The sequence below is a fragment of the Tamandua tetradactyla genome, chromosome 7 (assembly GCF_023851605.1).
Source record: "Tamandua tetradactyla isolate mTamTet1 chromosome 7, mTamTet1.pri, whole genome shotgun sequence".
Taxonomy (NCBI): domain Eukaryota; kingdom Metazoa; phylum Chordata; class Mammalia; order Pilosa; family Myrmecophagidae; genus Tamandua; species Tamandua tetradactyla.
The window spans coordinates 149,586,462-149,601,124 of NC_135333.1; the positions used below are offsets into that span (position 1 = coordinate 149,586,462).

At 35.0% G+C, this 14,663-nt stretch overlaps 1 protein-coding gene across 1 annotated transcript; it reads left to right on the forward strand.

Annotated features, from left to right (window-relative positions):
- Positions 1-1,758: 1,758 nt before the first annotated feature.
- LOC143690707 (uncharacterized) lies at positions 1,759-14,079 on the forward strand. The gene is made up of 5 exons (XM_077168287.1): positions 1,759-1,843; positions 6,275-6,544; positions 12,972-13,102; positions 13,280-13,409; positions 14,042-14,079. Exons 2-5 carry the CDS (start codon positions 6,469-6,471, stop codon positions 14,077-14,079), a joined length of 375 nt encoding a protein of 124 aa, XP_077024402.1. The 5' UTR covers positions 1,759-1,843; positions 6,275-6,468.
- The last annotated feature ends 584 nt before the right edge of the window (positions 14,080-14,663 follow it).

Here is a 14,663-nt window from a genome sequence, read left to right on the forward strand (position 1 = left end):
ATTACTGGACTCTCTCCTGGCCATATTTACAGATTTTTACTTATTGCAAAAAATAAATGGGAGGCAAAAACTACTTTAAGTCCAGTATTCACAGTAGAAACACGTAAGTTACAAGACATCTGAAAGTATTATTTTTCAAGTACTTAACCCTGTTACTTTGGGCACAACTCTACATTTTACCATTTTAGATTGCAATGAATCTGTTTATATCTTTGGCTTTCCTTTTAGATTATAATCCCTGCAAGCGCGGAAACTATGTCTTATTTGTTTTATACCCCCCAGGTAGAAATGGTATTGCATCCATAACAAATACTCAGTATGTTTTAGTGGAGCTGAATTTTTGACATGTTCTAAGAGGAAGAGATAGACATGTATCCCTGTCTTCAAAAACTCAATAATTCACTTAGAGAATTAGGAAGGAATAAAAGCAAAAACAGATAGCACTACATAACAAAATGTAATGATTTAAATGCCTAAGCAGTGGTGCATTTAAATAACTACCAGAATTCAGAAAGTAAATTGACAGGAGTCCCATAGAAAGAAATGTTAGGCTTAGACTTAGACCCAAGGCTTTAGACTCAGCCTTGAGGGGAAAAAGACACGTTGCGAGTTAAAGTGTGGAGCTATGCATTTGTAGAGAATGAATAGGAGATTTGCTCGGGCATGAAATTAAAAATCAGTTTGAGAGGTAGATGGTGCCAGATTTAGGAGTCTGTGCCAGATCACTGAACTTGACCTTGGAAAGCAATGGAAATCCATGAAGACTTGCTTTTAATTTTATAAACAATTTTATGCACATTATGTCATTCAATCCTTACCCAAATCCTGGGAGTAGCTTTATAGAGATGAGCTTCAGAAAAGTTAAGTAAACTGACTAGAGTTACGTGCCATGCTAAGCAGTAGTACTACATGGAAACCCAGATGGTCTCATTTTAACTCTTGAGCTCTTGTTTCTTAAGAAAGAATCAAGACGAGTGTGTATACATGGATATGAGGGTGGCGGATATCGGCCCGAGTATGGTATGTGCAGTGGGCCATTTTAAGAAAATTAATCTGGCAGAATTAATTAGAATTCATTTCACTGGGTGAAATTGTTTGCAGTGGGGAAATACTTCTGAGAAAGGATGAGTGCCTGAGTTTGGGTGATGTGAGAAATGAAGAGTGAGTATGTAAGTCATTGCTCTCTAGTTTGATAAGGCAGGAGTGATGAAAGACATATGACACTGAGTGCAGAAAGTGCCATTTTGGTGGTGTAGAAAATAATATTCATTTAACAGTGTTCAAGCATTGTGCCATTGCTTTGCATTCCTTATATTATTAATCTTTCAGTAAATCTGCAGGGCAGCTACCATCATAATTCCCATTTTACAGTCAAGGTAACTGAGGCTCAGAAGAAGTAAGTAGTTTCTCGGGGGTGAAGCTAGAAAGGGGAAGAGCTGGGTGTCAAGCCTCAGCTTTCCCTTCCTTTCTAAGCGAGAGAATTTTGGAAGCACTGAGATATGAGAGATGAATTTTTGCCAAATCCTGTCACTAATACCATTTATTTTTCTGATTTATTTTCTCCCAGGCCCATTATCAGTCCAAAATTTCAGAGTTACACATGTGACTCCAACAGAAATCTATTTACAGTGGGATCCTCCATATTCTTTATCTTTTCACCATTATCTTGTGACTATTTTGGATGTTGAAAACAATAAATTGCAAGAGCTGTTTGTTGAAAAATTCAGAAAAACAACGATAATTGGGGATCTCAAGTCTTTTCATTATTATCTCATATACATATTCAGTGTAGCAGAAAAAGGAACTTTTAGCCCTTTTGAGAAACCCATTTCAACCATTACAGGTAAGCATGGGCAGATATTGCTTTTAGTGCAAAATATAAACTGCCTATATCAAAATACTATTTTTATGACATTTCATTATATTGCTCCATCCTGCATACAAATACAGTTAAACATTTGTTTGAATGTCAGATCACAATTCTAAACAGACTCTAAATTCTAAATTTTACTTACTTTACGGGAACTGTTAAAACATTATTTTAACCTGCATTTGTTCTTACCAAAGTTCCTGTATCTCTTATCTTAGCCCTGGATGGAATATAGCTTATCACAAGATATGAAGATTAGTTTACCCATTTCTTTTTAGAAATACTACCAAAAAGTAGATCTCTTCAGGTTATTCAGTTTTACTTGGTTCTTATTTTGACCTGCAGGGGGAAGTATATCCTAGGTTTTTAAAATTTTTATATAATTTGGTAAATGCATACTTAATCACCATTCTCCTCCATATGCCAGTTTTTGAATTCTTATCTAGAACACAATCATTAAAGTATTCTACTTTTAATTAATCACTCCATTTACTCACATAAGTATAAGTAAATATTTTTGAAAAGAGAAAATATATTTATCATATAGAACAAGGCATAATAAAACACATTTTGGCAGTATATTGCTGTGTATATAATGTGTGTATTGTTTGTTTATATATATTTAACATGCCTGTGTGGCAGGTTGGATTATGTACCACCCTAAATATATGTTCTTAGTCTTAACGCATCCCTGTGTGTGTGAACACATTGTAAATAGGACATAAAAATGTTATTTTTAGTTAAGGTGTGGCCCAACCGAATGAGATCGTGTCCTAACTGGGATTACTGGGTGATTTATAAAAAGAACGCCACAGTCAGGAGCCAAAAGCAGGAATTCAGTAGGAACCAGGAAGGTAAAGGACGGGATAGTGTGTGATGACCGGAAGCAGAAATGGAAGCCAAGGAAACCAAGGATTGTCAGCAAACCAGCACTAGACCACTGTCGTCTTTGTGGGGAAAGCAAGTTTCTGGCCTCAGATACCCAGAGCCAATGAATTCTCATTGTTTAAATCAACCCTTTGCCTGGTAATTTGGGTAGCAGCATGGCAAAGTGCAACTGCCTGTGTGCATTCAACGTTCTTTCATTTAAAGTTCACCAGCGAAGGACCCTACAATAGAGAGACGAGGGAGAGAAAGCCTGCATGTGCACAGCCATGGATTAATTAGTCTAAATTCTCACTGGGAATACTTCAGATTCTTTGAAAATAACAAAAATAAAAGATACTGTTTATGTTTACTAAACGCAAATGTTTAGCATACATGTATTCAAATCCTATTCAAAATTTTTTTTCACATTGGAAACTAGATAGCAAGTCTTTTCTCTAATCCCAAGGTCAGGCAAAGCTGCCCTGTCTTTTAAGTGCTTGGCTGGATCCTTTTTTTGAGGCAGATGCTTTCATTTTTAACTGATAGGCAGATGGGAGGATTTTTCACGAATTCTGTTATTTTGAGGTCAAGTTAAATTTTCCCATGGAGTTTATTTATTTGTCTGTAGAGGAGTAAGAGGAAAATACTTGCCTGAATATTTAATTTTTGGGTCATTTGCTCCATAGACATATAGTGCATGTCAGAATTTAGTAATTTCAATGCTTTTTTATTCTTCTAAGGCTGGGGCAACATTCTTCCCCTCCCACCCGCCATTTATTTACTCATTTAACAAATTATCTTTCAATCTCAGGAAATTGGATAGGCACCATCTTTATGCAAAGATCCATAAGACCTAGTGTCTGCCTTTAAAGGACTTACATACTAATGAAGTGACTCAAATAAGTTAACAGACAATGATAATGTTGTATTTTAATTGCTATTATAGAAGTTGAGCTCTAGATACTATTGAAGCCCAGGCTACAGTCAGACCCCGACTTGGCCAGGATGCAGACACAGTCACAGAATTCTTCTGCAGGAGTTACCTGCTGAGTCATAAAGGGTGAATAAGAGGTAGCCAGGTGGGAGTGGGGAGGCAGAAGGATGCTGCAGGTAGAACAAACAGCACGTGCATAGGCAGTAAGGGCCAAAGAAGAGGCATCTATCTACCTGTGCCTGGGATATCCAGAGAAGGCTTTTGGAGGAGACTCACTTTTTTTTTTTAGGAGACTCATTTTTGAATGTTAGGAATTTGCAGATAGAGTCTAGAGTGCAAGAGGGGTTGCGGGAAAGTGAAAGAATTTGAGTCTAGAAAATGTAATCTAGGCATGTAAGCACAAAGGGGTTTGATCCATATGAAGGAATACATTTTATTCAATAAAATTAACTTTTTTTGAGCCTTTTGAGAGTGTGGAAAAACAAATGTACTTTCTCCCATAAAAATGCACATACAATCATGCACAGATAATTCTTTGGGCAATTTTTGGTCTAGTAGGGAACCACCAAACCTTATCACTTCTTCAATTTCTGCTTATGTGTTACATTCAGTGAAGTCCATCTAAGTCTAGGTAATCTAGAAGTAAATGTGTAAAATAGGTTTGCAATTTTTACTAGTATGTAAGAATAAAGATCTGAAGTTGTTTCACACTGTAATCCTGTTGGATAGTTTTTCCTCTGAATAATTCTAGCATTTTTTGACCTTTTACAGGAGTAACAAATTTAAACATGAGAAGTCAGTTTAGCTAGAATTTTATGAAATTGAGGTATGGGATGAAGACACTAGGGCTCTGAGCCAGAGTGATACTTTCTTGATAAATTAAAATATGGTGTTTACTTGTGTTGAACAGAAAATGAACTTTGAAACAAATGAGAAGTCACATTATAGTTTTTGCAAGCAATGTAATTATGAAAATTCTAGAGAATTATTTAAAGATGATGTAAAGTAAAAAAAATACCAGACAGTTTAAAATTGCATGATTATCCTGAGAGACGTGATATAACACTTGATTACTGTTTATGAGAACTATTGAAAGTTCAAGGGAAACATAAAGGAGAAACAAAGAAGGCTAAGAAACTGCAATTTTCAGACTAGTAAAAATAACTAGGGTTAGGATTCAAATAACTGCATAATGAGATAGGCTAAATTATGATTTTACAACACCAAAAAATTCTCCAGTGATAATTCTAGATGAATGGTAAGCACTACCTGACAATTTCCTATCTATTTCTAAATGAAAGTCATGTCTTTCAGAAATTAGGAAAGTAATATAAAGTTGCTGCTTTCTTTAGAATAAATACTCTCAAATCTCTAAAATACACCTAGTTAACAAAGACTCCTAAATTTATATCTCCAGCCTAGAGCTTTCTCGCAAACACCAGATTCAAATATCTGCCTACTCAATGTTTCTCATTGGGAGTTAATTTCTCCCTCATTTTGAAGAACAGCTTTACTGTGGATGTATTATTCTTGGATAACATTTTTTCTTTCACTACTTTGAATATGCTTTCCCATTGCTTTCTGGCCTCTCTGGTCTCTAAAGAAAAAGCAGATGTTAGTTTTATTAAGGATCTATTGTATGTGATGCATCATTTTTCTCTTGCTGTTTTCAAGATTTTTGTCTTTGTCCTTAGCATTTGACAGTTTCTTTATAATGTTCCTCTGTGTAGGTCCCTTTGGGTTCATCCTGCTTGGCATTTATTGAGATTATTGGATTTGTATGTCGTATCTTTCATCAGATTTGAGAAGTTTCACTCATTATTTCTTTGAATATTTTTTCTGTCCTTTATCTATCTCTCTCTTTTCTTTCTGTCCGTGAACACACCAGATAGACTCCCACCCCAGGAATTTTGCTTTAGCTGTTCTTCTGCTTGAAATACTCTTCATCCAGAAATCTGTGTGTTTTAGTCCATCTCCTCCTTCAAGTGTTTGCTCAAAATCTCATCTTCTCAAAGATACCTGCCCTGAACACTGTATTTAGTACCACAGCTTCCTCCCCACAGGCACTGCACTTCTAATCTCCTTAGTCCAGGTTTACTTTCACTGTTTTCCTTAGCACTTATGACCTCGAAAGTACTGTATAATGTATGCATTTATTATATGTATTATTTATCGTCTGTTTCCATCTGCCAGATTATAAACTCCATAAGAGCAGGAACTTTGTTATTTTTTGTTGATGCACTTTACATGCTTAGAGGAATACCCACTGTATATTTGGTAAAAGAATAAATCATCTCAATAATAGGGACATTACTTGGATGTGGCTCTTGAATATCTAAAGAATTTGCCAAAAATGTGAAAATTATGTTTCTATTTTCCCTTGAGTTGTAATGTTTATGCTTATCAATATTACTGCATATTGTATAGTAATAATGGGACACATTTTTTTCTCCAAAATTAATCCTTTTTCAAGAAATGGTGGTATAAGGACTTTTAAAATTTACCTTAAGTATTAATTAATATTGAATTGAGATATTTTTACTGAATAGCATGAATAATGCTAACTACTAATAAGATGTGTGTACTTATTTGTCTTCTTTAAGGTATTAATCCACCTCAGGAAGTTTTAGTTATACCAGAAGATGTGGGCAAGGACACTACAATTCTTCAGTGGGAATCCCCACAAGATGGACATGACGTCCACATTCAAACCAAATACACATCAAATACCAGCAAGATCAGGAAATTTTTTGTAAAGGATGTTAATAGATTAAAGATTGATAATTTAATACCTGCAATGACATATGACATTGAAGTGGTGACCGTGATTAATGGGAACTTGAGTGAGGTGATAACTATTCAACACATTCTAAGTAAGAATCAAATACTTTCCTTCTGAATAGAGTCTTGCTGGTTTGAAGGTATCAGCAGGATTAGTAGCAGTTGTATCTTTTAAAGTAGATTTTGATGTGCTTTCTCTTGTAGTATCCTCAGGACATGGGGCAATTTGCATCACTTTTCTCTTGAAAGTTCATGCTTGCCAAGGGCATAATTGTTTTATGATTATGAACTTGATCCCAGATTCATAATGCCTAGCTTTGAATCCAAGTTCCACTGTTTGAGTAAACCTGGGCTATGTTCTCAGTCATTTATGCCTTAGCCTCTGTATGTGTATAATGCGCAGAATAATTGCATATATTTCAAGGAGTTGTTCTGAGAATAGCTGATTTAATAAATGTAAGTACTTAAAGCAAGGCCTAACACATAGTTATAAGTGTTTACAATTACCATTATATCTGCAGAGACATGCCCTTAATATCGGACCATGCACATTGGAAGGAAATATTGATGACATAAAAGGTTTAGGACAAAACCAATGAAGTAATTTCTATGTTCTTTCTCAAATAAGATTAACTCATTCAATAAGTGATCAATATTGGCATCAATTATGAAAGAATAAATAAAATAAATGAAATAATATTTATAGACATTTATAGATTGTGATAAATACTAGAATGAAAACCAAAATGATATAGAGAGTAAATTGGAGAGGGACTGAGAGATGCAGAATAAAATTGCATGTTTGAATGGAGGCCTAAAGAATAAAAAGGGGCCAGAGTAGGAGAGAGGTAGAGTACTTCAGACACACAGAGCAAACTTAAAGGCTATGAGACAGGAAAAAACTTGGTGAGTCTGAATATATTGTATGGTCTGTCTAATGAGGAGGGAAAAGGCAGTAGAACATTACATTGGAGAGGTACGTGACATAGAGATAGTCCTGCAGGGTCTATGAGCTTGTACTGAGGGCATTGCAAAGCTGTTGAGGGTTTTTTGTTTTGTTTTACTTTTTTGTGTGTGTGGGAGAGTAGCAATCTGACCTAGGTTAAAAAAAAATCCCTTTGGCTCTGTGAAAAGAAAGGGGCAAGTATAGAAGCAGGGAAACTCAGTGGTGGGTATGGTAGAAATCCAGGCCCAAAACTGTGGTGGACAAGGATGGAGACAGTGCAGGTGGTATCTGCTTACTAAATTGTGGATGTAGGAAGTTCAAGCATTGATGCTGCTTTGGTTGTAATGAATGAAGGAACGGAGAAAGTTAGGATTTGGACTTGATCAGTTTTTATCTTGGTCATACTGAGGAAGGAAAGTTGACTGGACCTCAGAAGAATTCTGGCTAAAGATAAGAGCACTGTGATTGCAAAGAAAATAATTGGTCCAAAAAGTTATGTACAAACTTTGTTTATATTCAACCATAGTCTTCCCATTTTTACTATCCAAAGGAAAAACTGAATTTAAATATGACACTTCATAATTATACTTATAAGAAAATTCACCTAAAGATATTATAAGTGGAAGCAGTTATGAAAGAGAAAACCAATTGAAAACAATTAACAAAGAGATGTTACCATGCTATTGGATTGCCTCTAAAACTATCCAATAAATATTTGATGGGAAAATACCTCCAGTCTGAGATCTACCAATCATTAGCAGTATGAGGTGAGAGAATATCTCCATATTATCCTCGGACTAATTTTTCTCTTTCAAAAGTTTAGACTATGAATAAATTATTTTTAAGTTAATTGCAAGCCCTAAGGTTTTATGATTCTTTGACTCTAAGGTACTTAGCATATTTCAATCTACCTGCCATCTCAAATAAAAAATAATTGCCTCGCTTTGAAGATAGTGAGCTCTTTTGAAATCTTATTCAGCTCTATATCTCTGGGTATAAGGATAGATCTTAGCTCTGTTGAATTTAATTACTTGTTTGTAAAACGGGTGTCCAACAATGATGCTGAAATATGAGCTAACGTATTAAATCCTAGCAGAATAATAGAATTGGGGGGTTTAATATGAGGACAGAAATCTACTTACCAGTGCTTGCATGTGCTAGGTAATTCCAAGCACAGTATCTTTGCTTATCAGGACTACAATAATGCATCTTCTTAATTTCCCCTTATCATGGACCAGAGTCTGCTCACCAGAGCATCATGGAGGAAGTCTATTCCATGATTCACAAAAGAGGCCATCAAATGTTTGGAGACACCTGGTGTTCCTAGTGCCTATATTTTCTCTCCTTCTGGTGAATTTCTTCAAGTACTCCTCCATTTCTTATAATCTCACTGGCCTTTCTGTTTGGTTCTTAGGCTTGATAATCACTTTTATCATTATCAGATTATTTATCAGTTATCATTTTTACGTCTCACAAGATTCTAAAACAAGCACCAACTTGTCCCAAGGTGCATAGGCAGAAATCAAGTCTTTTCCATTCATTCATTCCTTTCTTCAACAATACCTATAATTTACATGTCCTATTTCTCTCTCTTCTGTACATTTTGAGGTAATCAAACATAAGTAGGCATTTTGCCTTTATAAAGAGCTTTTATAGGCATTTGGAACGAAATATAGTATACACATACATTTATTTCACTTCTCCTTTGAAACTTCTCCTCAAAATAACTAGCAGAACTTGGTCTCTATTAGTAACTGCCTCCCCAAACTATAAAATGTGCACTTTGGGAAAAGGCAGCTCTTATGAGCACAGACCTTGGTGCCAGCTTAGAATTCCTGATCCACAATATATCAGTTTATGCCATGTGGAAAGTCACTCAACCTATTTGGGTCATAGTTTCCTTCTCTTAAAAATGGGAATGATAATAACCCTATCTACTTTATGAAGTTAATGTATATAAAGAACTTAGTGTTTGACATGGAGAAAGCACTGTGAGAGTGTTGTTATTATTTTTATCTCTCAGCAAGAGTGGAGAGGTGGCATTGAGCAGGTATGGCTCTGCATAGCAGGAAGTAAAACCATTTCAGCTGTCTGTGTGGGCAACATGACTTTCTCTGTAAGCAGGTTTACTTGAAGGAAAGAGAGCTGTAAGAGAGCTGATGTTTGGCTTTCCTTTTTTTCCTCTCTGTATAGAAGAGGAATTTTAGAATAGAGTGGACATCCCTGAGGCTTTTGAATAAAGCTTTTGAATTCTGCCTGGTTCAGTTAGTCTTACATTGAAAAAAAAGCTTCTACCGCCTCCAGTGCTGCCACTTCTTTTGAAAAGCTGTTGCAGGAAAATGAGTTAGGATTCAGGTCACAGCCACAGAGGTAGAGACCCAGCAGTAGTCTCCAGAATGCTGTGATGGCTTTCATTTGTTTTTTTAATGAAATAAATGCTTCCTCAGAATGTGTATTTTGGGGGAAGATACCTGCTTGAATGAAAGGCAGGTTTAAGGATTTGCTGAATGATATTCCAATGGTCCATAAATAGAACTAATATTAACAGTTGACCTGAGGAATAAATAATGAGATTAGAAATTGTCTGAAGTAGTCTGAATGTTCACATCTGCCCTAAATGGCACAGTAGAGGATTGAGGTACAATAAAGATTTTAATAGAGATGAGGAAGTGTAAATATAAATTATCCTTCCTCCAAACTGTTGCCGGAACTGTATTTCTCAAAATGAAATGGTACACCTGCTTGAAATCCCTATTGTCTGCAGGATAGAGTCTGAGCTCCACAGCACGGTATGTGAAGCCCCTCACCAGGAACTTCCCTCTCCAGTCCCCAGTCCTCACACAGACCCCCTGGTTTAACCCCTTGCCATGTGCCTGGTATTGCTCTAAGCACTTTACATATGAACATAGTCTTTCATTTAACCCTCACAGTCATGTGACAGAGTAGATACTAGTCTAATTCCCACTTTGGGGATGAGGAAACCAAAGCATAGAGTGACTGAGTAACTTGCCCAGGAGTACCTAGCTAGGAAAAGGCTGAAAGGACTTGGTGTTCCCTGAACATGTGGCTATGTCTTTTGTGGCTTCCAAGCCTGGCTCGTGCTTTTCTCTTTGCCTGGGTTTCTTTCACCTTGCCTCTCCCTGCTCACATACTCTGTCCGGTACACTTGTACTATCTTTCAAGGCTCAGATAAAACATCACCAAGTCTGGAAAGTCTTGCCCAATTATCTCTGATAGAATTGTTGATTTCCTTTTCTGTTCCAATCAGCTTTTTGTTCATGTCAATAACTCGGTACTGATCTTTTAAGGTTTTAGTTAGTGACCTTCGCATCTCTTTCCTAAGATTGGGAGCTCTTTAAATATAGGGCCCTGGCCCTATTTATTTGATTTGAGCACTGTCCCCATGTATAGATTTTAAATATAGATTTGGTTAATAAATAGATTTTTAAAAGTAAAAAGTTGAAAAATCTCTTGTATTCTTCTGTTTCCCGAGACTGCTATTGAGGACCAAAAAAACGAAAGTTAATTATCCTACTTTCAATGTGCAAGTATATGTGGTCTGTCAGATTATCCCCCTTATTTCTCTGTCTAAGGTAGCCATAGTAAACATGAGCTTAATGCATAGACATTAATATACAAATTCTACAACATGCTAGAATAAATACAGAGAAATATGTTCTGAAGTTAAAATATATATGTATATATAATTATATAAATCATCTCTGTTTTTTATCTTCAGAACCCAAGCCAGTGCTTATTGATATCCTCTATGAAAGTCATAGTACCTCTGTAATCTTATTTGTTCAAATGCCTGTTATTGGAGTGTTTGATGGCATACATATTATAATTGAAAGATCAAATATAACCATGCCTTTGAAACATGACAATAAAATAGCTGTTGACAATTTAACCCCAGGCACAGAATATAATTTCTTTGTTTCAACCATCAGTAAGGTTAGATTAAGTAATATGTATCATGTGCCTGCAGTAAAAACATGTAAGTATTTCAAAGATCTGTATAAGCCATTTACTGGTTTTGACTTTGTGCTCCATTTCAAATTAGTAGCCTTCATTCACTTTAATGCACTAATTTACAAGAATTTTTTTAAATAACTCAACCACACTGTTGAGTCTGATATTTTATTGCTCATTTATACAGGTAGAGCTAATCCTATCTGAAATTGAGAGGTCAAGAATTTCTTTTTTGTCCATTAACAGCAACAAAAAATAACAATACTTGAATTTTTACCAGAACTCTAAATGACTTAATCCAAGAGTGACTAATGTAACTAATTCTAGGTAGATTTTGAGTACTAGATTATATTTCTTGCATCTAGAGGCCTTGTAGTGTCTCTTAAATCTCATCAGCATCTCTTTGCTAAATGCTTCTGTTTGTCTGGAAAGAACTAGTACAAATTTTGCTTAGCTCTTTGAATACTTAATATTTGTTACAACATGTGTATTGTGTTTGATTACATCAATACTTACATTTTGAGATTTATATGAATTTGATCTATTTTCTCTTTAAGTCATTTAAATTTGGTTTACCATCCGGTAGCTGTAGAAACTGATGACAAAGATTCATAGATGTTATACAAAATCACATGGAATACTAAAAACATTACAATTCTATCTATAACATATCTAGTTTCTTCATGATTTGTTCTTCCTTGTATCAATCTTCATGATATCATATGCTACCATGTCTTCTCAAAAAAAACTGTAGCCCTTTTATTTCTGTTTAAACTCAACTTCTTAATAAAATAGCCCCAGAGTAATGTCACAAGTCACGTTATTCCAACAGCATTTTAACATACTTGTAATTAGCTTATTATATGTATGCACTGATTTTTGCTTGTGGTTTAGATTTTTTTTTATAACTGTATTCTGTGCCTCTCTTCCTCTTAGAAATCATATCAGCATTCTTTTGACAGTTCCATTCTCTAAAAACAAATGATACTTGATCATCTAAGTATATCAATTTTATAATAGCAATCAGCACTGTTTATCAGTATATAGGATGAAAGTCTAAAGCTATCAGTTAAATATTTTTTTCTGAAAGAATTGCTTTCCTTTATGTGCTATGGCATCTTGAAACAGGAAAAGGTAAACTTTAAAACCCATCAGATAATATTTATTTTTAGCTTCAGTGAATATCTGATACAAATGAGATTCTTTTACTTCTTCGTCTAAACTTCATGTTCTTCTATTGTCTTTTTAGCTTATGCTAATAGTTTTGGAAAGCTTTATTCTTTTTTTGCTCCTTTGAATATTGTGAATTTGCTCCCGTGAAATTTTCCTGTATTGTCTTTGCTTCCACATCAAAATGAGCTGTGTGTAATAGTATTGACAATGACTCTAAGTATCACAGATCACCGTATTTTATAAACTCTGATTGTATGTGTAAACAACTATTTTTGATTAGAATATTGATAGACATTGATTACTAAAATTTTTCTGTCGGTCTTTTTTTCACATTATGCTTATTATTCCCTTTGAAGGGATAAATTAAAAGTAAAAAGCATTTAGAAAACATCCCGTAAGAATGTAAACGTTTTGTGTGTTTTGGGTAGGTCTGCAAGCACCATCAGATATCCATGAGGGCAAAGTTACAGCCACTTCCATAGAAATTCTCTGGGATCGAGCTGATGGGAATTTTCAGGATTATGAAATCACATGTGTAAACTGTGTTGTTGCTTTCATGGTACGTTATAAGGGGCTTTGGGAGGAATTAAACTTGAACATTTCATACTGACGTCAATATTACCACATTCTTATATTAGATAGTAGTGAAACTAAATAACCCAAGTTTTTTGGCTTGTATTCATTTGTAGAGCTTTTTTAAATGAACTCTTTTCAATTTATTCTCATGGATTGATAGGTCCAGAAGGTTGTTCAAGAAACAGCAACATTCTCCAATGTGAATCCTGCCACAGCGTGCACCTTTTCAATTCGGACTGAAAAAGAAGGTTTTAAAGACAGTACCCCTAACACAAAAGAAATACAGACAGGTACAGCCTGTGTAGGCACTTTAGGTATTTCTTTAATGTTCAAATATTTGTTTAGTTCTGTAAGGAAATATTTAGTAAGGCGTTCATTATTTCCAGTTTTTCTTCATGTGCAACATCTTTTGTATCTATTTCTCTTCCCCTAATTTGGGTTAATGTGACATTCTTTGTGTATGGTTTGCCAAATCATAGAATTGTTGACTGCCTGCAGTCTGCCCAGATCTCCATTTGTGTTTTAATTTCTCCATTAATCAGTTAAGCAGACAATGAAGTGCTGTTTCTCCCATATTAACAAATTACTCCTAATGGGAGATGGTGTTATATTCCAGAGGAAGATATGAAATAAAGGTTAACTGGGGAGGATGCCTGCAGAGTGTGTAAGTTTTCATATCTAGGTGAACTAGAATTGTCAACCATTCTAATAAAATAACTCGGTTGTTCTTGACACAGATGCTGTGTGAATACTGATATATGTATTTCAGAACATAGTCATGTCAGGTTTTTTTTTTTACTGTAGTAACAAAAATATGAAATTGAAAGAGAGTTATATTGGCATGTCTTTCTTCTCTATACGTTGAAGAATTTTAAGGAGGAAACAAAATATATCCTATATGCTATTTTTTTTTCCAATTTAGGTATTTCAGATTTAGATTGCAATGAACTTTTCTACTGATTAGCCTTGCCACTATTTGCTCTTTAAATAGCTGAATCCTAAAAATTATTAAATGTTTGTGAGGTTGAGGGTTGCAAAAAAATTAAGATGTAGTCTGCGTCTTGCATTTCTATAACAAAGGAAACATTCAGTACAATATTACTGAGATGCAAGTTGGCTTTATTTCAGGGTTGAAAAAGATTCTTACTGTTTTTTCTGTCTTTGGATTTTTAACTTGTTAAATCCACTAAGTAGAATAAAAGGAATGTCTTAGTTACCCTCAAAAGTCTGCGGATAGTCAAAGAACTCAGAACAGTGGTTTCAGGGCTGTTTTAAAGTAGGTGTTTTAAGCTGTAGAAAATATTATTTTACTCTCTATGTTTTCAATGATACAGCCTCAAGTGCAATTGAATTTGCGAACTATGGTAGAGACTCAAATGCAATAACTGTTAGCCGGCCTTCAGCTGGAAGCCTTCTGGATGGATATGTTATTTCAATATACAGTGAAAGCTCAATGAAAGGAGAACTTCTGCCTTCCATTGAAAGGTATACAAATATTGAAAAGAACTTAGGTCAAGTTACATGGAACACAGAATTTACATATT